Raw genomic sequence first — 27212 nt, 5'->3', positions numbered from 1 at the left:
AGAAAGAAGCTTTGATCATGGAATCTATGTTTAGGCACAGATAAAGAGTGTGGAAAATTATTGATAATGATAATGAGATAAAAAGTATAGTCCCATGGATTTGTGTATCAAATACAGTCGCATCTCTTACGCGCTAATAGATTTGCGTGGGTGACCGGTGACAAAATCAAATTTTTTCTGAAATGAATAAATTCTGGCTGTATAGATTCTTCTGTTTATATGATGAGTGATTTGATTTAGCTGGTCACTATAGCAGTATCGCCTGAAGAGGTCTCTAGTTATTTGTAACTAGCTGATCAAAACATGCTCATGAATGTGTAGCGACATATAAATGCTTATGTCAAACAAATAAAAAATGTGTGTGTGTGTGTGTGTGTGTGTGTGTGTGTGTGTGTGTGTGTGTGTGTGTGTGTGTGTGTGTGTGTGTGTGGACACGTCTCTGAAATATGTAACGTATAGTTTTAAATAATTTGTTTTAAGTTTTCATGTTCTTGCAATCGAGCACTTTATTTCTTTTCAACATACCCGACGTACTAATGTGTGTGTGTGTGTGTGCGTGTGTGTGTGTGTGTGTGTGTGTGTGTGTGTGTGAGAGAGAGAGAGAGAGAGAGAGAGAGAGAGTTGAACACATTTTTTTTAATGCTATTGTAGGAAGAATAAATACTACCATTAGCTTGATTAGAAGGACAAATTATTTTACATTTTTGAGAAATCAGTTTTATTCATATTTACATTTCACCAACAAAACATTGATCGAGTATAAAATCCAACTATTCCATGCACGCCATACATGCGTTTGAGTATAATTCGACTGTCTGAAAAGCGAGAGAAAAGTGTATAAACAGTTCAGCGAAAGTACCTCACACACTCTGGCTGGACAATGTATGTGGGAACGTAAATTTATACCGTACTGTGGACTGTGTGTGGGAACGTAAATTTATACCGTAAGCAAATAGTCTGTCAGTTTATTTTATGGGACGATGTGGTCATCTAATATTACTTATAATTGAATAATTGCATTTGTAAATGCATAATGAATCTTTTTTTTTTTTTTTTTTAGTTTAAGGTTTGCGTTTACCTCCTGAAACCCTCCTGTTCCAGCAGCAGTAGTAACAACAATAACAACAGAAGCTTCCAGCAGCAGAGAAACGATCTCTGTAAAATATTCGATGTTTATTGATTAAACTTGAAATTAAACTTTAAATACTTAATTAATTCTAGCAAAATATTCAATATCGATTGATTTTTGATACCGGACTTCAACCAATTAGAAAGAATTGCCCCAGGAGTGTTGGCTACATAAACGAGAGACTCAACTTGCCACACGAATCCTTGTTGGTTCACACACGCTTTTTCCAAGCAACTAAATCTATTTACACACAAATTCATACGCACAAAAACAACACTTTCTTTGTCTAGACTCTTAATTAATTTCTTCTAAACTCTTTATTTTTTGGTTGTTTCATCAATTCATAAATAAAGTTGATATGATTGACATTACTTTTGATATAGTCTTTTCCATTATAACCTAAACAAATTATCAATAAAGATATAATCGCGATATTTTAATCCCGCGATATTTTACAAGATTATTTATTTATTTACGTTTTACAAATATTTGTTTTATCTGTAGTATACCAATCTTTTAAACGTACAAATATCTTCCCCTGTTGCTGTTGTATGTCTTTGTCTTTTCATAACATTTTTTTTTTAATCAAATATGCTCTTTTCGATAATGTATAAACATTTAAATTGTTCATCCCTCAAAGTAAAGCAATGAACAATAAGAATTTTTATGTTGTTCTTCTACTGGGCCTCCATACTTTACGTGACAATTATTTTAAAGAATCAGAAAGTAATGTGTTCAAATCACGTCGGATGGGGGGGGGTCGTTTTCTAGGAGCTAATCTTTCATGGACTGTAAAACCAGTTCGTATAAGATTTTGTGCAATAAAAGAACCGTTAAATAAAAGGACAATCAAAGCGCTTATATAACTAACAAATAATATATTTATTTGAGTGACTTACACAGTTGGGTGTAGGTTGTCGAAAGTTAAAACGGTGTCACAGTGAAGAAAATAAGAAAGGTTGGCGAACGAAAATATTTTCAGCCAGTATATTATCGAGTAAAAACAGCTGTACTCGACGTAAGTTAACTGCGACGAGAGAGACGTTCTTCTCCGTCAATGTCTGGAAGCTTTCTGTGTTTTTTTTTTTTTTTTTTTTTTTTTTTTGTAATTTTCTATAAGGGTCTGGAAGTAGTTCTTCAATAGTTCGGTTGAAATTAGTATACCCTGAAGATTGAGTGTTCTTATGTAACACTACCACCTTGCTGGGGCTGCTCTCCGTAAGAAGAAAATGCCAAAGTTTATCATCGCTACTAAAATACTTGTTTTGTCACCAGAGGTGTAGCAGTTCCAAAGAATTATTTTCTCTAGGGAATCAATGCCAACCCCCCTCTGAGTTCTTCGTCTATAGGTTGACCTATCAGATAACAGGGCGCATTGATTCATCTACTCCCTAAAGTCTTGAAGGAACGTCAGTCAGTCAGGACCGGACCTTCAGCCTAGCAACACCTATCCTCTCTCATCCCCTGTCCACCGGACATCTCGACCTAGCATCGACAGCCTACACTGGAGACAACTGCTAACTGGGGACGACACAGGAAATATCCTAACTGACTGGCACGACCCTAAAAGAACTTTTTATTCCTTCTTTCTCTCAGTTCGATCTTCAACTTCTGCTGCTAATAAGTACCCTTTTACGTTGTTACTGCTGAAATGAAGTTTGTTGTTCATTTCGTGCTGTGTTCATTAAATATATTTTATTAGTGGGTACAAACCAGTATCTTATTGAAGAGGTACCCATGTGATGCGATGCCTTCTGCAATCTGCTATCTTTCCAATATTTGTGGTAGTTTTTGTTGTATTGCGATTTTAAAAAGATTAACACATTTTATCATTCACTTTCAGATGCTCGGCGCCCCATCATCGAACCACCAATACCCGGTTATACTGGCTACATTCCGTTGGTTAGATTAACGGATATTGGAATTGGTGCCCGGTTCCATCAGACCAACAAAAATGCTTTGAAGAAATTCTGGATCAAGCGAGGAATATCGGGAAACCTGTAAGCAACGTTCATTCAGGTCTTTTTCTCTTTTTCTTTTCTTTTTTTAATCAGCTTCAATTGAAATGGGCGTTAATCCGCCCAAAAGGAATCGTTAATATTGCATTTTAACTTGCGTATCGACTGCTTTTGGAAGACTGCTTTTCTCCGGTTTAAAATGAGTTTCCAATTACAATGCTGTGTCAATATGTTAAATGCTAAAATTAACGTCTTTTTGGAAGTTAGTTGTATACCCGCCGACTCGTCAGTTGCTGCTGATTCCCAAAGATTTGTCAAACCAGGCTTTATCTTGTATGTCCGTCGGTCTGTATTTTTATTTTAGATTAAACAATTCATTATAATGTTCATGTAAATTAAAACTATATGCTAAGTTAAGTAGAGCTTATAACTCCATTTGATTATCTAGAATCCGTTTTGTAAATGCTCAATATTTTCTGGCACGATGCAAAACTAATCTACACTCCTCAATCTTCTCTAATCGTTTTGACATAGCCGAATACATCCAACACTGTCAAGCATATGCAGAGACTCATAGTCTTTATCCATAACACTTTACTTGTGACTAAAGAATTTCTTTTAGAATCAGATAATTAGAGGTACACGTACGTTAGATAAACCTTACGACACGGCATTAGTTATCCATATTTCTGGTACCATTCTCCTTCGATCCAGGACTGTAGTCTACTCGATTTTGTATTCAATAGTGTACACACAGCACTTTCTTTAGATCCATGTATTTGAGGATTTTAATATCCACCACAGAGACTTGCTTGAGTTCTTAAACTACACAGACGCAGCTAATAACAACACGTTTATATTTCTCTATTGCACATTTCGCTTTCACAAACTGTAACTTTCCCAATCCACCTCCTAGATCCTGAAGATCAGTGAGCCTCACTTCTCAACCCATTGACAACACTGTCCGAGGCTCGTGTGACGAGTGCACATGGCTCGCTCGGGAACATTGATCATATTGTGATGATATTTAAAATTACCTTAAACCTCCGACCCCAAGCCAAAGAGCCGTAGCACGACGGGATCTTACCAACAAGCTAATTGGGAATTCCTCAGAGATCTCATCAGCGATGCCTCATAGAGTAAAACTTTTTCCTACATGTTGAACACTGTGTAAATAAAATAACAGAATGAGTCGAAGCAGGAATATATACTCATGCGGGAATGTGGAAATAAGGTTCATTTAAATCTATTCAGCTGATATCGCACGTACACTAAAAAACGCATTCCGCCTATTCAACCGCCATAAGTCAAATACAAGTAGACATAAATTGCTGACAAAGAAACTATTGTAAAAGTGTAATAACGCCAGCTAAATTTAAGTATACTGAGGTGACCAGAAAAGGCATTGAGTCACAGAAATTAGGAACTCGCTATTTCTGGAAAATTTATAATAGTGTGTTGAACAATGAGCAATCAACAATCCCTCCACTATCCTACCATCATGATGTTACTTGCACGGCAACGGATAAAACTGAACTTTTGCCTAGTGGTTCGCTTTGAACTCCACTTTGAACTCCATAAACTAATCCCCCCGAAATTTCCCATTATAGACAGAAGCCATGCTTGATGATGATCAAATGATCATCACCCCTTCCCATGTCCTTCCCAAATCCTGGATATCATAAAAACCTTGATATCTCCAAAACTTGTGACCGGATCTTATCCCTGTTGTAGTAATTGCAATAATGTTCTGCTGAGCTGGCCCCCGTCCACTCCAAACTTTACAACAAATGCTGTGCTTCACTGACAGCTGAAAAATTTCCTCTGTGGTACCAGTTTTCAAGAACTCTGATGAAATAACTGACTCGAAAAATTATCGCCTGATAAGTAGCTTCGTGCTTTTTACCAAAAGATTTTACTCACTAATTAATCTAGCGATAATTTACCACTTAACGAAAATACTAAACTTTTTTCTGACCAACAGTATGGATTTAGGCAATTCTGTTTCTACTGTGGATAGTCTTATTGTCATGTCTGTATGCATACACTGAATAAGAGAGATATGACGATGGCACTAGATATACCTAAAGCATTTGACAAGGTTTGGCATGAAAGTCTTTTCAAGAAAATGAATTTTTACAGTATTACTGAACGAGTATTTAAAATAAACAGATTCCTTTTAGCTACAGGTCGTCCTATATTGCAGGACATCTAAGCAACACCACATAAATGTGGGTGTGCCTCTTTGAGCCTTTATAATTCATGATTTTATAAATGACCTCTCTGATTAAATTGTGTCCAAGATAGGCATATTGGCTGAAGTGATCATGTTCTAGTGTCGATATGAAGACAAATTGAATGCATGCATATCCAAGGTAGTGGATAAATCCTTAGAAAATGACTTCCAGTCTGAAATGGAAATAGTCCAGAAATGGATGGTTACATTTATGCTACTAAAACAACACTTCTTTTCGTTAACAACTAAAAAAAACTCATCAACCACCAATTGAGATGGTTAATAGAACCCTTCCAGAGAGTTCAATATTTAAAGTTCTCGGCCTTTATATGTCACAGGCAACATGAATTGAAATCAATACATTTTTTTTTTTTTTTTTTTTTTTTTACATAGGCATCACCACATTATCAAGGCCCAAAGGCCACTCAAGGATAAGGGTTAAAGAGTGTACAGTAGAAATTGGACAATATAGTAATCATTAGTAAGGAAAATTTGGTAAATTTGATAACTTATATGGAACGGCTCATCAAGAACTTATTTACTTTAGACTTGAACACAACCATATTGTAGTCAGCCGGAAAGCAGGAAAACGGAAGACAATTCCACAGGCGTGCAGTTCTAAGAAAGAAGCTTTGTTCATGGAATCTACGTTTAGGTTTAGGCACAGATAAAGAGTGGGGGAAATTATTGATAGTGTTTACAGCTAGACGAGTGTTTCTTGTGAAAGTTTGGCGAGGGGGGACCATAGATTGAAGCTCATTTGAACACTTTCCATGAAAATAACGATATATCAGAGACAAACTCACAACATCTCTTCTGTGAGATAGAGGTTGCAAGGAGGAGAAAAGGACATCTCCTACGAGGCTACGAAGTCTATTTTGAACTCTATCAAGGCAGGACAAGTCCTTTCTAGCAGCTCCTGCCCAGATGTGGCAACAGTATTCCATCCTTGGACGTACCTGGCTCTTATATAGATAGAGAATAGCATCAGCAGTGAGATATCTACTGGATCGATAGAAAGATCCCACCATTTTTCCAGCGGCCTTGGCAACAGATTTGATATACGTGTTCCATTTAAGATCAGGAGTAATGGTCAAGCCCAGAAGCTTGTCAAAACTTGAGGCCTCCTGAAGACGAGAGCCATTCATTTCAATTGATGACAAATGTGGATTAAAATGTTGATGATGTAAAGAGAGAAGCTTGGTTTTAGATGCATTAAAAGTAACCAGCCACTCCTTTCCCCATTGTACTACATGCTCAAGATCAGAGGAGAGAGAATTGGAGAGTACTTGCTCGTTTACTGTCTTAGATGTGGTACCATAAATGGTAGTGTCGTCAGCATAAATGTCTACAAATGATGTAAGGATATGATTTGGAAGATCATTAATGTAGATCAGGAAAAGAGTTGGGCCCAGGATGGATCCCTGAGGGACACCGGCATTAATACTGTGAGCTTCTGATTTTTGCCCCTCAACTACTACTCTTATGAACCTATCAGAAAGAAATGATTTAATAATTGAGAAGACTTTTCCAGCTATACCATAGCTAGCGATCTTATGAAGTAAACCTTTATGCCATACCCTATCAAAGGCCTTAGATATGTCAAGAGCAATTGCCCTAGAAAGATTGCCACCGTCGAGAGATTTGCTAATCCTATGCGATATAACTGTAAGGACATCTGCTGTAGATCTAGCAGAACGGAAACCATATTGAGTGTCACTAAGAAGGTTATTTTTGTTGAGATGTTTGATTACTTCTGTATTTAACACAGATTCTAGCAACTTACTCATAACGCACAGGAGACTTATTGGCCTGTACTGAGAGGGGGATGAGCGATCACCTGAATTCTTAAATACAGGGCATACTGATGAGATTTTCCAGGGAGATGGGAAACTATTCTCCTTAAGACAACGTTTAAACAGTTTTGTAAGTATGGGCGCTAGTTCAGGTTGAAGTTTTTTGAGTACTATAATTGGAATACCATCAGGGCCAGTTGCTTTACTGGAATCAAGGTTTTTGATTAGCTTGGCAACATCACGTACAGATATACGTATATCACATAGCGTGTTTTCTGATACAGGAGGAAATATTGGGGGTTGGCGGTCTTGGTCGCAAAGGGTAGAATTAGCTGCAAAGTTCTTGACAAAGAGTTTGGCTTTGTCTGATGCTGACGAGATTACCTCAGGTCCATTGATAATAGTTGGGATGGAGCACACGCTTCTGTTCAGGATTCTGTTTGCTATTTGCCAAAACTGGTGGGAACCAAGCCGCTGCTCAGCTACTTTGGACTTAACAGATTGAGCATACAACTCTCTTGCGTTCCTTATTACTTTCTTACAATGGTTGCTGGCAGTCCTGAAAACGGCTTTAGTTTCCATACATCTATTACGTTTGAAGCAGTGGAAAAAGTGATTTCTGTGCGCAATGGCAGCAGCACATTCTGGAGAGAACCATGGCTGGCTGTTAGGTTTTTGCTGAAACTTTTTAGAGGGTATGAAATGGTCAATACCTACAATTAACCATTCAGTTAGGTCTAATACTATAGAGGACACATCCTTTTTAAACATGGAATGCAGCGGTAGATCAGATATAAATGTACGGAAGCTATCCCAGTCAGCCTTAGTGTATCGATATACTGTACGATGAAGTGGTACATCTGGGGACTTATTACATTTCATTTTTATCTTAATTGATACAACAGAGTGGTCGGAAGATCCAAGAGGCGACAGAACAGAAACTGAACATAGTTCAGGGCAAGTTGTGAGAAAAAGGTCTAGTAGGCTCGCATACTGGCCGTCATTATCGGGCACACGGGTAGGTTCCTGAACAATCTGAGTGAGGTCATAGGCAATGGAGAAATCATGACAGAACCTCCCCTCATCATCGGTCTTGTTTGAGTGGGTCAACCATTCGACGTTGTGAACATTGAAGTCTCCACATACGTGAATGTTAGCTGAAGGATAAGTAGAAAGGACTTGGTCAATTTTCTCAGATATGCTTTGAAAGATAGTAACTCCGCTGTTGTGGGGGCGATAGAGAGTAAATATAAATGCAGTAGTGTGAGCTAAAGCAACCCGGAAGCACATATAGGGTAAGTTAGGATCTTCCCTGGAGATGTCCCTCCCACATGGAAAGCTATCTTTAATATAGGCACATATTCCATGCCCATGGCGATCTTGGGGGTCAGATTTAGAAGTTAAGTTAGAGTATCCTGTAATTGCAAACTCATCTAGGGAAATAGCCTGTCCAATGCCAGTTTCACTTAAAAATAAAAGGTCTGGTTTAGTCTCCTGTAATTGGGTTTCAACCTCTGGAAGGTTAGAACGTAGACCCCTGATGTTGGAGAAGGAGACATGGTAGTAGGGGTCTACGTTGGAAGTTGGAGAACCGGGTTTAATCGTGTATTTTTTCTTGAAACTTGTCATGATGAAATTTTGGAATTTGTGGACTAGGTCGACAGATTTACTTAGAGCAGGACAGAGAGGGGAAACTAAGAGAGAAAAAGAAACGAAGAATTTGTTTTTTTTTGTACCACATGATAAGGTAAAGCCGTAACAATTACCCACTAGTATGGCATCGAGAGGCCCCACCAGAAGCTACTGCATGGTCCAGATTCCATTCACCAAATGGCAATACAGCAGCCCCAGTACTTTGCACCTGCTGATAGGACAGCCTCCTTAGTGGTTAATCCAAGGTTCGGGTCCCTGACTATCAGGCGGATAACGTCAGCCCAGACAAAACGTTTACCTCCAGCACCCTTACTAGTGACATGGCTACAAGGATAGACATAGAAACAGAAAATTTCCACCAACTCTGCCAACTGTTCGCGCAAAAATACTGCCAACCTAGAAAACAGCTTTTTCTTCTCCCTTTGTCAGAAAAATCACTCATTTACAAAATGAGGACTGAGGGGCAAATAAGAAGAAGCGAGAGTAACAGGAGCTGCCGATAACGCATCCACATTGCGTTTTCTACTCTCCATTAAAAAAAAAATAATAAATAAATAAATAAATAAAAAATAAAAAATAACTATTAAGTATTGTACTTAATAAAAGTCCAACGGACCTGTTTAAGGGAACGTATGGTGATAGATTCCCCTCCCACGAACTAAAAATGAGAACAATTAGGTAATCTATTTTTGCAATCAACTCGGTAGATAAATAAACATTTATGGACGAGAGAAAAAAAAAAAAAAAAAAAAGAAGCTAGCATTTAATACAACAGAAATACATAAATTAAATACTGAAATAAAATGTAGTTATTAATATTTGAATCTTAAAATAAAAAGTGCGAATTAGTAGAGAAAAAAAATCACTTATCACAACAACACATTCCGTCTCCAAACTAGTGAAGAATTTAACTAGTCAACCACCTCAGCAGAAATAACCTTCTTAGTGACACACAATATGGTTTCTGTTCTGCAAGATCTACCGCAGATGTGCTAACGGTTATATCTCATAGGATTAGTGAATCTCTTGACAAAGACTTTCTTTCTAGGGCAATTGCTCTTGACATATTAAAGGCCTTCGATAAGGTATGGCATAAAGGCCTACTTCACAAGATTTCCAGCTACGTTATAACTGGAAATGTTTTCTCAATCATTAAATCATTTCTCTCCGATAGGCTCATAAGAGTAGTGGTCGATGGACAAAAATCAGAGGCCTGTGGTATTAATGCTGGAGTCCCTCAAGGGTCAATTCTGGGCCCAACTCTTTTCCTAATCTACATCAATGATCTCCCTAAACACATACTTAAATCATTCGTTGACATCTATGCTGATGACACGACCATCTACGGCAACACATCAAAGGCTGTAAATGACAAAGTTCTCTCTGATTCTCTCTCCTCTGATCTTGAGCGCGTGGTTCAGTGGGGGAAGACGTGGCTGGTTACCTTTAATGTATCTAAAACCAAACTCCTATCTTTACATCATCAACACTCTGATCCCCAGAAGATATCTCACTACTGATGCAATTCTTTATCTATATAAAAGCCAAGTACGTCCAAGGATGGAATACTGCTGACATATCTGGGCAGGAGCTGCTAAAAACAGCCTATCCTGCCTTGACAGAGTACAAAATAGACTTTGTGGATTAGTGAGGGATGCCCTTTTCTCTTCCCTGCAACCTCTCTTCCACAGAAGAGACGTTGCGAGCCTATCTTTGTTTTATCGTTATTTCCATGGCAGGTGCTCGTCTGAGCTCCAGTCTCTAGCCCCCCCCCCCTCGCCAATCTTTTACGAAAAACACCCGTCTAGCTGAAACCACTGTCAAAAATTTTCCCCACTCTTTGTCTGTGCCTAAATCAAAACGTAGATTCCATGAACAAAGCTTCTTTCTTAAAACTGCACGCCTGTGGAACTCTGTTCCGTCTGACTGCTTCCCACCTGACTACAACCTGGATGTCTTCAAGTCCAACGTAAACAAATTCCTAATGAACCTCCCCACACTTCATTAAATCTCCACACTAACGTACTGTACTTGCAATAACCCTTATCCCTGAGTGGCTTCCAGGCCTTGATAAGTGGTGACCACCGTGTAAAAAAAAAAAAAGATACGACCAAGAAGGTGGGCTCCCTCTACTAGAATAGAAAACTTTTCACATCTGCCAGTATTCTATATGTATACCATTTGCGCATGCATGAAATATTGTTGCCACTGGGCTGGGCTGATGTATCAATCACTATTCTCTTCCTCTCGAGCAGAATCTAAAAGAAGAGGATCTAATCTAATAGGTTCCTCACTGTCTATCAAGTGATGGTTGTATCACCTCCGTGCTTGTTTTATAAGTACTTAAACGGGATATTCTTTGATAAATTTGCTGCACTAGTGCATCTCCTCAAAGTAAATATCGCAACCAATCCGATAAGCAGGAAAACCCTATCCTTTTACTGTAAATGTCTGCAGATACCGGAAGGTTTACTACTCTAATAGCTTCTTTCTTAGACCGCTTGCCTTTGGAATTTCCTTCCTGCTCCCTACTTTCCCGACTTTACCAACATGCAGTAATTTAAATATAATGCGAACAAGCATCTCACTGCACAACTCCCCACTTAGGATACTCCTATATATTTGTCTCAGAATTATCAGTAGCTCTTTGCCTTTATGCGCAAACTTAGTCCTAAGAAATGCACCATCCCCACTTACTCACCATACTTTTAGAGTTGCTTGCTTTACTGCCGATTTTTAGCACCCCCTACTGGGGAATGCTGATGGGCGCGTTTATGACTACTTTTGTAGCAGTTAAAGTGCCCTTTTGGGTAGCTGACTGGATTCATGTCCATAATTCCCTCTATTTTAAAAAGCAAAAATAAAGAAAAATCTGTATGAGATACATACCTGTGACATATTAAACACCTCATATTCCAAATATCATATAATTGATTAATTACTTTACTTTTTATAAAAAATCATTTTTAAGTGATTAATGGGAGACATCACAAGAACCTGGCAAGTTTGAATTATTGTTGGGCTATCTCTCTTTTTTTTTTTTAGACTATTTTCAAGACGGTGACGCAAGATAATCACTACTCTCTTATTCATAAAATTTGATTTTCTTTGTTAAAAATAAAACTATATGATCAATTTATATGACTTTTGGAATATAATATTTTTGTTCCATTATTGGTACGCATATCATACATATCTTTCTTTATTTTTTTTTAATGGGAGAATTCTCGAAAAGAACCACTGATTGTCTTCACTTTCCAAACTTGTATCACATCTTGCTGCAATGAAAATCTCGCCAAGTATGTTTCAATGCGTACTTTTAGCTGCTGCTAAATTTTGTAGTAACGCTATTATTGTTACAGAAACTAACCGAAATAATGTACCATTAAACTGAATAGGCTATTTACCTAATTCTTTGTTTTAATTAAAGGTGCAACCAAGATGATGAAAACAAGCAAGACACAAGAGTTTACAAGCAATCCGGTATGATACCCTTGTACACTGGATATGTACCACGTGAGTCATTGTACTTCTGTATTATTTTAATACACACTTTTATATGAGGTAAATTTCCAAGAAACAACGGATAAATTAGCGCAAATCAAGTAAAATAACAGCGTAATTCGTACAAACAAATTATAAGCGTTTTATTTACAGCAGAAGGTGTAGTGGATTTAAAAGTTTGTACGAAGAGTCAAGTAGGTGTGTATATTTTTTTCTTTGAGTTGTTTTAGTTATTACTTATTTGACGTGCAAAGTGTGTACGTTGTTTAAATGTTATGCTTTTTGTGGTGATAATCTGGAATACTAATAATTTGCGTTCTTTCTTGATACAGTGTGGGGATTAGCTCCCAGCAGGTTAGCGTCAAATCTTTAATGGTTTCTTTCATCCCTTTTGATGAAAATATTTTAACTCTTCTCATTGACTAAAACACATCATTGACTCAAGAATAAATCCATTCAAGGTTGTTAAATACTCAAACATCGTCACGTTGCTACGAATATTGTTCTTCAAAATTACTGTCAACAAATAGACGCAGTTTGAGAACATACGCTAGTACTTGGTTTGGTTATTGATGACAAATAAAATGCGATATTAGTTCGAAGACACTGTTTGATAGAAAATCAAAATAAATAAAACGACAATACTGATGAAGTCAAACATTTTTCAATTAGGTACATGCTATTATAAAAAAAAACCTAGACACCTCAAAAGCATGTGGACCAGATCTCATCCCGGCTGTGCTATTTAAAAAATGCTACAATAAATGCCTTAACGAATCTTGCTTTCCCGACTGCTGGAAAACTGCTTCTGTGGTACCAGTCTTCAAGAATTCTGGTGAAAGTACTAACCCACTAAATTATCGCCCATTATCCTCCTCCCGCTTTTCGCCAAAATATTTGAGTCCTTAGTTAATCAAGCCCTAGTCCAGCACCTAACAGCTGCTAAACTCCTGACTGACAAACAATATGGATTCAGGCAAGCCCGTTCAACAGCAGATATCTTAACTGTAGTTTCTGAACGTATATACCGTTCATTGGACAAAACAGGGGAGGGTAGAGCGGTAGCCCTTGATATATCTAAGGCTTTTGACAGGATATGGCACGATGGTCTTCTAAGGAAAATTAGATCATATGGAATCACTGGAAGAATTCGTAATATAATTAAATCCTTCTTAAGTAAGAGAAAAATCCAAGTTGTCCTCGACGGTTGTACATCTAAACAATATGACATAAATGCGGGAGTATCTCAGGGGTCTATCCTTGGACCTCTATTATTCCTGATATTCATAAATGACTTCCCTGATAAAATTGTTTCGGAGATGGGTATATTTGCCGATGACACCACTCTCTATAACAGATATGAGGGGAAAACAAATGAACACATATCCAAGGAAATGGCAGAAACACTAGAGGATGACCTCCAATCTGTAGTGAAATAGGGACAAAAATGGATGGTCATATTCAATGCTGCTAAGACTAAGCTTGTTTCCTTCAATAACTACAAGAAACCTTCTCTACCACCAATAGCAATGGCCAAGAACACATTGCCTGAAAGCACTTCTTTTAAACTCCTCAGCCTAACGTTTACAGGGAATATGAACTGGAATCGATACATTGAGAGCATTGCCAAGGCTGCTGCAAGGAAGGTTGGCTCCCTCTACCGTGCTAGAAAACTACTTACGCCTGAAAGTATCCTGTACCTCTATAAGGCCACCATTCGCCCATGTATGGAGTACTATTGACACATCTGGGCTGGTGCATCTGCTGCTTGTCTCTCGCTCCTGGACAGGGTTTAAAAGAGAGTCGCCAACCTGATAGGTCCTGAACTGTCATCTAGGCTTCAGCCTCTGTCCCATCGACGAGATATTGCATCCCTCTGCCTGTTCTACAAATACTTTAATGGTGAATGCTCTGACGAACTGCAAACACTTGTACCTCCTCGACATAACTACTCCTGACAAACCAGACAAGCTACTAAGTCTCATCCCTTTACAGTAGAGATCCCTAGGTGCAAGAAAGCCTTTTACTCCAATAGTTTCTTCCCCAGAACTGCAGGTCTTTGGAACTCCCTTCCGGGATTCTGCTTTCCTAAATGTACTGATATGCAGAAGTTCAAGTGTAATGTGAACAAACATCTTTCTACTCATCTCCCTTCATAATGCCCCTGCAAATTAAGTCCCTGATAGTAGCCCCCTGCTTCAAAGTGGCACTGTGCCTTGTTTGGGGTGAAAATTGAATAAAAAATAAAAAAATTAAAAAAAATAAAAATATTTACCAACATATTGTATCGAATCAAAGATTTCTTGAGTCTGATATTTTTTAATATTTCAAGGTTAAACCTCCTTCTAAAAAGGTCCGAAATCTCTTCTTAATATCGCATCGTCATTGTTTTTAATAACCAAACTTTCTACACACTCCACCAATGCTTTAGAGACACTCCTGATCAACATTATTGATATTTGTCTATTTAGATTAGCCATACACTAGTGCGCTACTATAGATAACAGAATATATATTGAGACGTTGTTTTGTACATAAATAAACATCATTTTAATAAATATCATAGAGAAGTGCTCCTATATTTATATGCGTGGTTGCCAAAAGAGCATTTTTAGCTAGTTGGCAAAATTACCTCGGACTTTGCACAATTACCCCAAAGTACGGTGTATATATATAATAGAATTATTATACTATTGTAATTCCTTTTATCTTGCATATATTTTCGTTCTGTTATTCCACTATTTTCTCTCCAATTTAATTTCGGTTAATGTTCTTTTATTGATTGCAGAGAAACTCAACACCTACGGTCACACGTACGGTGAAACAACTCGTCTGCTTCCAGTCTGTGCTCATAATGAACGTAACTATGGTGAACTGGTTAAGAAGAGCGTTGTTATTCCTACGGTTTAAGGAGGATAAAACAGCTTCCAGGTGAAAAAGAGCAAAACGGATTTAATGAAAGTACAGCCATGAAAAAATAAAATAAAATATAATATAAAACTAACACATCGTACTGTAATAACAGTTACATGGTGGGTTTGTAACTAATTGTGACATTTTTCCGGGATAAAACATGTCACAAATATGAAAGCCCTGGGCAAATAAAAACTCGTAATATATGTCCTTAAATTAATTCTTAACTAAGAGTAAATTCCAAAAGATATTATTTTTTATTACAATTATGTATGCTTCCAGAACTATCAATGTTCAAGTTGTATTTGAAGACAAAATGAAAGTTCATGATATTCAATTCAAATTGTCATTTCTAGAACTTGCTTATAGTTAGAAATTGATTTTTTTCTGAAATAATGAAATAGTTATTACAGCTGTTTTCCTAAGCGAAAATAGAGCTGATTATGGTAAACGGTTTGTTGTAAATTCCAAACATTATCAAATACAGTAAGAATAAGCATTAAATTAGGAAAAATAAGTTAACTGAATATGTGTATATGTACATGTGTGTATATATGAATATTGTATATATATATATATATATATATATATATATATATATATATACACACACATGTATATATATATGTATACATAGGAATTAATTTTTCTTTTTAACATATTTCGTTAAATACGATGGACAATTTATGTTTGCTTATTTTTGTCTTGGTCCATTTCAATTTCCTTATTTCCTTGTTTCAAGCAAGAACCGACTGATATATCCGCCATACTCGCTCATAACCCTAATACTTTTGGATCTTGGGTGGCCTGCTAGTATATATATATTAAGCTGAATGTGTGTGTGTGTGTGTGTGTGCTCACGAATAGGCTCCTATATGGTTGACTATTTTAAAAAAACTAATTACATATAATGATAGAAGATGTATCGAGACACAGGAATGGATATGTTTGATCTGGCAGAACGGTGGTTCATTACAATTGTGGAGTCTGCATTCGCGCCTGGTCCACAAAGTATGGAAATAAAAAATTTAAAAAAAAAACGTTTACAAGTGTTTTTGATATAGATGTACATAATAATACTTGGATAAGTATGTTTTAACTTAAATATGGATGGTATAATAAAATTGTGAGATCTGCGTTGGCCTCCATAGAATGGAAATAAGCACAAACTTTAATAAAGACTTTTCATATCTATCTGCGTAAATATACTTTGATAATTATGTTTCAGTTTGAAGAAATATGGTATAATAAAATTATGGGGTGTTCGATCGCGCCTGACCTCTATAGAATGGAAATATGTCACAAAGTTTTTTAACATAGATCCACAGAATATTGTGATAAGTGTTTCAGTGTGAACAGGTATGGCATAATAAATTATGGGGTTTATCTATTTTATTTTTACTTTCATCATATTTTGCTTTGGTTTTGATACCCCCAAATTCGAAGCTATCTCTTTACAACCCTTCTTTTTCATAACCTATTATATTTTCATAAATCAGAGTCCATTTTCTGTAGGCTGTTTTTGAACCCAGTCAACGACGGGTACTATTGCTAGTATATATATATATATATATATATATATATATATATATATATATATATATATATATATACACACACCGTACTTTGGGGTAATTGCGCCAAATCCGGGTGCAATTGCACCAACTAAAAATGTGCTCTTTATATGCATGGTTGCCAAAAGAGCACTTTTAGCTAATTAGCACAATTACCCCAAAGTATGGTGTATATATATATATATATATATATATATATATATATATATATATATATATATATATTAGCAGATGGACCAAACAAGAGGAACTCGGTTTTTTACGTTTGTTTACAGAAAGGCATGTGCGTAGGTTAAGGTGAACTGGTGTCAACCAAAAGTTGTTCCTCTTGTTTGCCCTATTTGTTGGAGTCCTTAAGCCCTAATTGATCCCTTTTCATTAATATTGATATTTCGAAGCTGTACTATATAAATGTCCATATCTATATACCTATCTCGATTCTTCTTTATAGTATTCATTGTTTCTATTTAATCCAAGTCTTCTGATACTTCCATTTCTCTTGCATGTACATTCCTGTGATATATTTGTTGTCAGTGATGTTCGCTACAAATCACACTTTGCCCAAATAAATTTACAAAAATAAAAAAATAACTTTTGAAACTTCCAAATGTTTATATATTTTATATTAAATCCTATTTTTATACAGAAATCTAAAATCTAAAGTGGCCTTATCTCTTCAATTAAAGATTTTTCACTTGAATCTCTTTTTGTTTGTTTTCAATTTTGCTAAATTATATTTTATCTCATTGAAGTTGAGGATGGAATAGTTTTTATTTGATTTAAAAAGATGAAATTCGAGGACAAAAAAGGAGTAATTGGGGGAGGAGTCAAAAGTTTTTTCATTTTTAAGCGTTTTTGTTTGTTTTTTTAATTATTTTATAGTATTATTTTTTAATTATTTTTAAGTTATGTTCAAATTATTTTTAAATTATATCTTATATATTTTTATAATTTATTACTATTAAATAAATAGCAAAAAGGCTTACTTTTTTTCCTGTTGTTCTTGGCCTTCAGGCCAGGATCAAAGTGTAGTATCTGTTGTTCACATGCTGCACTACACTTTTTGGGTTTCAGTTAATGGATGACACATTTTTTATTTTTGTTATTGACCAGAGTACTCCTTTTTGAGGAGCTGGTTTCCCCCCACATTAAAAACCGATCTCATGCCCAACTCTGCCCTCGTGGGGAGGCAAGTAAACAATAACAAATTTATTATTTTTAAATATGTGACGCTTGAAATCATTATAAATGACAACTGGTTGTCACTTCACTTTATTCAAGGGGAAATAATCTTGCAACGATTAAATTAGTTTTGAAAATCTATTTATTGTTCCATATCTTTCCATTTCTCGAATATTACAAGTTATATAAATGGCTTTGAAACCGCCATATTGCAATCAGAACAAATGATGCGGATTGATGTATGATGATGATGGCGATATTATTTATACTAATATGAGTAGGGCTAACGTATTTACAAATTACAAAGGTTCTATTAGCTTTTTTTATATTCAAAATAATATAAACATAGGGCTCAAAAACTTAATGTTGAAGTTTGAAACAATTATTGACAATTTTTAAAAACAAAAAAAAATGGGAAAAGCAGTGAATACTAAAAACGTTTTTGCTTAAACAAGGTTTTCAAAACCAGTTCTCAAACAACAAATGGTTGACTTAAATGAGTCACAAAGGTTTGCTACATTACTTGGTTGGTTGGATAATGTGTCAATAATCTTGAACAATTGCTCAGACGGTTTTTTAAAGCGAACAGCCAAAGAAGAGGCAATATGATCTCCAATGAACTGATGGATTCTTCTCCACTTATTCGGAGTAGAATGTCATTGGGAAATGCATTCACTGCTAAAGACGAAATTCGAAATGTGTAGTATTTCATTTATAAAGAATGAGAACAGTCTTGAATTGTGAACGTTGTAGACCACTTTCTGTCTTCTCACAGCTGTACATGAGTAGGCATCGTTACAGTCGAATTGCCCTCCTGTTATTCCCTGTTCATCTATAAAGCCGACATTAATCTATGATCCTCTTACGCTTTTAGATGGGCATGACAATAATTTTTGGTTCAAGTTTCCAAATCTTATGATTGCTTTAAAAATTATCATGAGATCAAATGCTTTTCTCGAGGTTTTTTTTTTCTAGAAATTTATTTTCTAATTTGACTTGTACATAATGGAGGCTTATGAAAACAATTCAATCTGAGCATTTCATTGGTTGAAAAATGCATTCTCTCTAAATAGATGAGAGAACTGTCTATATTTTTTCTTGCATGCTGAAAGCCAGTTTAAAATAATACTTCAAAGTTACAAGAATCTAAATACTTGTATCTAACCTAATAACAACTGAAAGAATATCGCTGACTATGACTGCTAGTAACATTATAAATAGTAATGATATAGAGACATCATAAAGATGTATGCAAGAGGAAAAAAATAGCATGACATTTGTAAAATAAACGAAAATACATTTCAAATTCTTCCTTTCAGAATGAAACAGAGTTGAAATTTAAAAAAGAAATTATGAATTCAAGTTTATTAAACGTGTATTACTATTTTTATGTAAATCAATAAAACAATGTTTGTGACAGATTCATAAATAAATCAATAATCCATTTTGTTGAGTTTCTTTTTTATTTAAACAATCAGAATGAATGTATATTGTATTGTATATTTTTCATGTGTGTGTGTGTGTGCGAGAGAGAGAGAGAGAGAGAGAGAGAGAGAGAGAGAGAGAGAGAGAGAGAGAGAGATTTACATTTACTATTCGAATCTAAGCCATGTCCTTTCTCATTTTCAGTTCCAGCAATGACTTTATTGCCCACCACACGTGTATTTGTTTTTTTCCTCTATTCGAACTAAAGTTTGCATACTGCTTCCACAAATTATTCTATATGCTTTTGTGGCCTTCGGGCCCAGATCAAAGTGTGCGTTTTTTGTTTTGTTTTTTCCCCCATGTCCCTCGACACAAACGAAATTTTATTAATATTGTTATCTTTTTTGTATTTTTTTATATAAATAAAAAAATTTTTAAAATTGGGTGTAAGTATGAAAAAAAAACCCTACCACCACCACCACACACACATAAATACAAATTTAAAAGATTAACTATGATAAAAGATGCTGGCCAAGAGAGAAATCTTTTAAAATTTCCAATAGAGACGAGATGGATCAACCAACCTCACCATCCCCCCTTCTTTTTGAGTTGGCCTTGTGCCTAAATTTTTTGTTCATTTTCCCAATTGTATTTTTTTCCCCTGTGAATAAAAAATTTAATATCTCAAAGTTCTAGCAGATACTGCAAGCAAAGACCATATGTGGGGTAACCTCCACCCCCACCCCCCACATATCAGACCTTGGTCAATGTAGGGGAAACCCTTCATACCAATTGTCACTATCCAGTTCCCATTTCCCACCCATCAGGAGCTGGTCCCCTTTTCCTTCCCCCCTCCCCCCTCTTTCCACATTAAGAAACGGCCTTGTGCCTAATTTGCTCAGTGGGGAAGCAAATAAATCCAACCTTCGGGCCCAGATCAAAGTGTAGTATTTGTTCTGGCAGATGCTGCAATCAAAGACCATATGTGGGGGCAGTCAGTTATTTGTCAATGTAGGGGAAATCTTTCATACCAATTGTCACTATCTAGCTCCCCTACTCCCCGGGGAGCTGGTCCCCATTTCCTCAATCTTTCCACATTAAAAAACGGCCTTGTGCCTAATTTGCTCAGTGGGGAAGCAAATAAATACACTGCTCCGGCAGATGCTGCATTTTTAGACCATTGCTCTTGTGACAATAAGTTATTGGTCCATGTAGGGGCAACTCTATATACCATGACAGCAGTACCAGCTCCCCCTTCCCTCCCCTTGGGGGAGCTGGTCTCCCCTTCCCTTCCACTCCACATTAAAAACGACCTTGTGTCATATTTTGCTTACGTAGAGAAGCAAATAAATACCCACAAATCATTCTCTTAAAAATAACTTTACAGCTGCTGAGAATGAACCCAAAAACTTTGAGTAATCAGTTTTTAACTGATAATCAATATCATTGAGTTATTTTGTGTTTTGTGCCATTTGATGAAGCACTCATGCTGCTATTTACCTAGTGTGTTGATAACAAAGAAACAGACAACACAGATTTATACAAATGAAAATCTTTTTTTATTAAGTATATAAGTGAATAAAAGTTATTTCTTGTGTGTGTATATATATTCTAAGAAAATTGTCCAATGTAAAAGCTTGATGACTTAACATTTAACTACAGAGCATATATAATTAGACAATAGTATTTTAAATTCCAATGACCAAGTTTTTATTTATATTTTACTTGCCGAATTAAAAAAAAAATCCAATTTATCACTTGACAGACCGCTGCAATATGTGATTGGGTATCTGATATGTGTGATCAACCTTTATAAGCTAGTGCTGAACATGTATGTCCTTAAGTAGCTCGATCTTTGCCATTTTAGTCTATTGCCATGTTGGATACTTTGTGCCATCATTTTAAACCAACCATGTATAGCAGGTTACAAATGTAGTTAGGCTTGATAATTCTAAAGTGACTTGTATGAACAAACTATACCTCAATTCCATAAAGAAAGATGAAGAGACATATGATATTTTTATAGCCTTACCTACCTTTTCACAAATACATATATTCACTAAAAGGCATTAAAACCTAATTATCGCCCTTTTATCCATGCTAAGGGGGAGGATAAGGTCAGAGATTATACTAAAACACAAAAAATTTCTCTCTCTTTTTTCTTCCTGGCATTGAATGACAACACATTCAAGGTATGTAAGACACATTTTCTTTACTTCTTCACCCACTTTTTTCATAATTTCTTGAATTTATGCTTATGTTTTACACACACACAATCCAACTGGAGGAAATCCTTCCTGGGCTCACATTAAATGAATACTATTTAAAACATATTGTCTTCATTTTGCTCTGCGTTTCATGTATTGCTGGTACTATAAAATATATATATCGGGGGGGGGGGGTCAAGCATTCACAAAATTCTGCAGTCTCTGTTCTAGAAAACCTTGTTGGTCTGTTTACAAAGGAAACCACTGCCAAGTTAACACAATGTCATCCCCCCTTGATATGTTAGTTGTTAGTAAATGTTGATCCTAGGTACTTGAACCAGGGAACACCTGTCAACTTCGCATTAATGAGTTTGTCTATATTGAGTGTTTAGTTATTGAAAGTTTTACACTGATGCTAGTGTGGACTATGAAGTCCAGAGATTGTTGGAGACCTTTCTTTGCTGCCTTTTTGGGATAGCAGCATCAGCATAAAAACTATCAAAGCTTGATATGAGCCTTTTTTGAATAGGTTCAAATATAACCTGCACCTGCAGCTTATGAAGGAACAATCTCCTGAATTCATTTATCTAGTTTGCAACTCTAGCAATTGCTAGTGAAAAGATGTTCACTGAAACCAGAATAAAGGCCTCTAAATTGTGTGGCAACTTTGAACCCTTCGTTAGTCACATCTTCGTCAACCAATCACAAAGACATCTTAATAACTCAATGTCAACTTTGGCACAGTAACTCTGAACATCTCCCAACAAAACATTGAATTAACCTAAAGCCAAACATAGCAGTGACCTGCTAAAATTCACAATGAGGAATTTGCTCCTATCCAACAGAGTAACCACTGTAATTCAATTGGTCAGTAGAAAAGGGCACTCAACATATATCACTTGTTGTCATAGTAGAAAGTAAAGCCATTTGTATACATGACTATTCCATTAAGAAACAAGTTTCAAAACAATCCATGTATGCATAGTCCCCCTCTAATGCTGCATGTGAGATGACACCACAAAAAATAGTGAAGAAATGATGAATATAAGAAGTGTGAAGGGCCAACGTTGCCTTCACATTTTCGCCAAGTTTCATAAAAATCTAATGGATGGGGCAAAAGTTATGGGGTAAAAAATGTCATTATTTTGCAATTTTAGAGCATTTGTGACCCCTTTTCAACTCCTGGGAATGACAATCCCAGTGAAAATGGACAAATGATGCACTTTCACACCTTAAGACATGTATATTTGAATTCAGCACCATGGAAAACAACTATATAGACATAAATATCAAGATTTTGAGTAATATGAAAAAAGAGCACCAAAAAGGCATGTTCTTTTAGCTCTTAAAGTCCCAGAGGGATGCGAACCAGAATTTTACCATACTGAATTTATATTAAGAACAATGGCCTCCACATTTTGGCCAAATTTCAAGAAAATCTAATGGATGGATCAAACACTATGAGGCAAAAAGTGTCATTTTTGGCCATTTTGGTGCATTTTTAACCTCTTTTGAGCCACTGGGGATGCCGAATCCCAGTGTAAATGGATAGCAGTGCAGTTTCAAGCCTTAACACATGTATATTTGAGTTGACCACCGTGCAGACGTACCCCTCCACCATACTGTACACCAATACTCTATGGCTGACTGGGTTAGCTTCCGTACATTCATATCTGATCTACCTTTGCTTTCCATGTTTAAAAAGGAAGTGTCCTCCATATTATCAGACCTGACCGAATGGTTAATTGTAGGCATAGACCGATTCATACCATCTAAAAAATTTAAAAAAAAACTAACAGCCAGCCATGGTTCTCCCCAGATTTTGCTGCTGCCATCGCGCACAGAAATCACTTTTTCCATAGCTACCAACGTAATAGCTGCTTTAGTCTCAGTGCATCTTTCAGGAACGCCAGCAACCACTGTAAAAGAGTAATAAAAAATGCAAGAGAGCTATATGCTCAGTCCGTTAAATCCAAAGTAGCTGATCAGCGGCTTGGTTCCCACCAGTTTTGGCAAATAACAAATAGGATCCTGAACAGAAGTGTGCATTCTATCCATTATCAATGGACCTGAGGTCATCTCGTCAGCATCAGACAAGGCCAAACTATTTGTCAAGAACTTTGCAGCTATGCGACAAAGGCCATCAACTCCCCATATTTTCTCCTATAACACAGAACACGCTAGGTAACATACAAATATCTGTGCATGAGGTCGCCAAGCTAATCAAGAACCTTGATTCCAGTAAAGCAACTGGCCCTGACGGCATCCCAATTATAGTGTTAAAAAAAGCTTCAACCAGAACTTGCTCCCATACTTACAAAACTGTTTAAGCGTTGCCTTAATGAGAAGTGCTTTCCAACACCCTGGAAAACCTCATCAGTATGCCCTATATTTAAGAATTCAGGTGATAAGTTATCTCCCTCTCAGTACAGATCAATAAGTCTCCTGTGTGTCATGAGTAAGTTGCTGGAATCCATATTGAATAGAGAAATAGTCAACCACCTCAGCAGAAATAACCTTCTTAGTGACACGCAATATGGTTTCTGTTCTGCAAGATCTACCGCAGATGTGCTAACGGTTATATCTCATAGAATTAGTGAATCTCTTGACAAAGGCTTCCTTTCTAGGGCAATTGCTCTTGACATATAAAAGGCCTTCGACAAGGTATGGCATAAAGGCCTACTTCACAAGATCTCCAGCTACGGTCTAACTGGAAATGTTTTCTCTATCATTAAATCATTTCTTTCTGATAGGCTCATAAGAGTAGTGGTCGATGAACAAAAATCAGAAGCCTGCAGTATTAATGCTGGAGTCCCTCAGGCGGTCCTCCTGGGCCCAAATCTTTTCCTAATCTACATCAATGATCTCCCTAAACACATACTTAAATCATTCATTGACACGACCTGATGACACGACCATCTACGACAACACATCAAAGGCTGTAAATGACAAAGTTCTCTCTGATTCTCTCTCTTCTGATCTCGAGTGCGTGGTTCAGTGGGGGAAGACGTGGCTGGTTACATTTAATGCATCTAAAACCAAGCTCCTATCTTTATATCATCAACACTCTGATCCCCATCTGGCATCAATTGAAATGGATAGCTCTCATCTAGTAGAAACCCCATGTTTTGACAAGCTTCTAGGCTTGACCTTTTTTAATCCTGATCTGAAATGGAACACGTACATCAAGTCTGTTTCCAAGGTCGCTGGAAAGATGATGAGATCCTTCTACCACTCCAGAAGATATCTCACTACTGATGCAATTCTCTATCTATATAAAAGTCAAGTACGCCCAAGGATGGAATACTGCTGACATATCTGGGCAGGAGCTGCTAAAAACAGCCTATTCTGCCTTGACAGAGTACAAAATAGACTTTGTGGATTAGTGGGGGATGCCCTTTTCTCTTCCCTGCAACTTCTCTTCCACAGAAGAGACATTGCGAGCCTATCTTTGCTTTATCGTTATTTCCATGGCAGGTGCTCATCTGAGCTCCAATCTCTAGCCCCCCCTCATCAATCTTTTACGAAAAACACCCGTCTAGCTGAAACCACTGTCAAAAATTTTCCCCACTCTTTGTCTGTGCCTAAATCAAAACGTAGATTCCATGAACAAAGCTTCTTTCTTAGAACTGCATGCCTGTGGAACTCTGTTCCGTCTGCCTGCTTCCCACCTAACTACAACCTGGATGTCTTCAAGTCCAACGTAAACAAATTCCTGATGAACCGCCCCCTTAAGTATACACTTTTATTAAATCCCCACACTAACGTACTGTACATGCACTAACCCTTATCCCTGAGTGGCTTCCAGGCCTTGATAAGTGGTGATCACCTTGAAAAAAACAAAAAAGTTTTTGTTGAGAAATATGAAAAATATGAAAAAAGAGCTACAAAAAAGGGTGTTTTTTAGCACTAAAAGTTCCCGAGGATGCAAACCAGAATTTTGCCAGGGTCACCCATACTGGATTTATATTTAGAACAATGGACTCCACATTTTGGCCAAGTGTCAGAAAAATCTAATGATGGATCAAATGTTATGGGGCAAAGCTGACATTTTTAGCCATTTTGGGGCATTTTTTTTTTACCTCTTTTGAGCTCCTGGGGACGCAACAAAAATTTTTTTTACTGTGCACATCTATTTAATGAAACTCAATTTGTAGCAAAATTTCAGGAAAAATTAATGGACGGTTATCTGGCAATCGTCCGGAAGAACTGCTATCACTGAAAACATAGGTCCCTCTCCAATAAATCAGGGGACCAATATGACACACATTGAACAAAATACAAAAACACCTTTTCCATTACGAATTCCACCGATCTATTAAATAAGGCTGCTCCAAAGCTATATTCATAAGCATCATTTTTCAATGATTAGTTCCTTATAGGGATTATTGTAGGTGAAAACGCGTGTTCAAATAATTATATTACTGTGTTTAAAACCATCAGCAGGAGCCAGACTGTATCTATGAGACATCAATCTTGATTATATTTTAGAGAAATTTTATCATGATTGACAAATTTGGGAGAAACTTTCCTACATATGTCATGCTTAGAAATCTGAAGAGGGCTACTATTATCTTTGGAAGGAATGGTTATTGCACTCATAATTTTTGACCAACCACTATCCTATTCTTAGTGAATCGGAGATCTATAAAAGTATGACATTTGGATTCAAAGTAGTACTTCGCATTGCACACACAGGCTGAACATTCGTTACATTTTGGGTACAAAATAGGTATTTCTTTTAGAGGAATGCTTCCTTGGTTTGATTGGTTTCATGTATCTGCAACACTAAACTACTTCTAACCCAATTCTTTGACTGTGAACAGATGCCATTTCCGTTTCCCTGCAAAATCTACATTCTTTTGTGGAGTGAAGTTCTGTATTTTAAATAGCTCTTACTTTATGTTCACTGCATTTTAGTCCTTCAGAAGTGAGTCACTGTATCTGACAAAAAATATATTTAAGCCATTATAGAATGTGCCAATGCATTCAACATCCACCTGTTTTTGAATAGCAAATTGTATATCTTATTGACAATTGAGACAACATATTACTCCAGGGTTCTGTAGAGTATGATCATAGCTTGATAAATTTTTATGACTTAGACATTTCTAAAGTATAACAACTTGAATTTATTCAGGTTTGCGGTTGATTGAATGAGTAATCATGGACTAATTCCTGGAAGTCTGTATTGTTCCCACTGAATACTAGTCGTCTATGGATTCTGATAAATTAAGCTGGTCATGTTGTTGGCAAGAGTAATAGTAGTTTTGGTTTTTCGATAGACAAAGAATGAAATAAACAGAAGTGTTTAGTCACAGAAATAACTTACGCCAAAAAAAGTGGACGGAGAACAACAACTACAAAGTAGTAGTGAGTAGCCAGTAACAAAATCCAAAACTGATACAAAAGAAATTGGGTTACGGTTACAAAACGCATGTACAACTGATAGTCTAAGCAAACTGAACATGGAAAAATAAAGGAGTAAAGGAGGAAAAGAGCTTAGTGATTGATAACTTGTAATTCATTGAAAATGGTAGAGACGCATTTCCAATTTTTTATTCATCAAAATGTAGAGGAGGGCACCATTCCTTTTCCACAAAAGTAATAAGAAAAATAATAATGTTATAATTCT

At 36.5% G+C, this 27212-nt stretch overlaps 1 protein-coding gene across 1 annotated transcript in view; it reads left to right on the top strand.

The window, feature by feature from the left end:
* The window catches only part of LOC145286079 (ciliary microtubule inner protein 2B-like), a 75532-nt gene extending 56142 nt beyond the window's left edge, over window positions 1-19390 (top strand). The window contains exons 5-7 of the mRNA XM_080134749.1: window positions 2973-3129; window positions 12203-12288; window positions 15065-19390. Coding sequence (XP_079990875.1) covers window positions 2973-3129; window positions 12203-12288; window positions 15065-15186 — 365 coding nt within the window. The 3' untranslated portion in view covers window positions 15187-19390. The remainder of the gene's footprint in view (window positions 1-2972; window positions 3130-12202; window positions 12289-15064) is intronic.
* The last annotated feature ends 7822 nt before the right edge of the window (window positions 19391-27212 follow it).

Source organism: Euprymna scolopes, chromosome 10 (genome assembly GCF_053919585.1).
Source record: "Euprymna scolopes isolate OS-2025 chromosome 10, ASM5391958v1, whole genome shotgun sequence".
Taxonomy (NCBI): Eukaryota; Metazoa; Mollusca; class Cephalopoda; order Sepiida; family Sepiolidae; genus Euprymna; species Euprymna scolopes.
The sequence above is the reverse complement of the archived record's forward strand: the minus strand, read 5'-3'. Positions and strand labels throughout refer to the sequence as shown.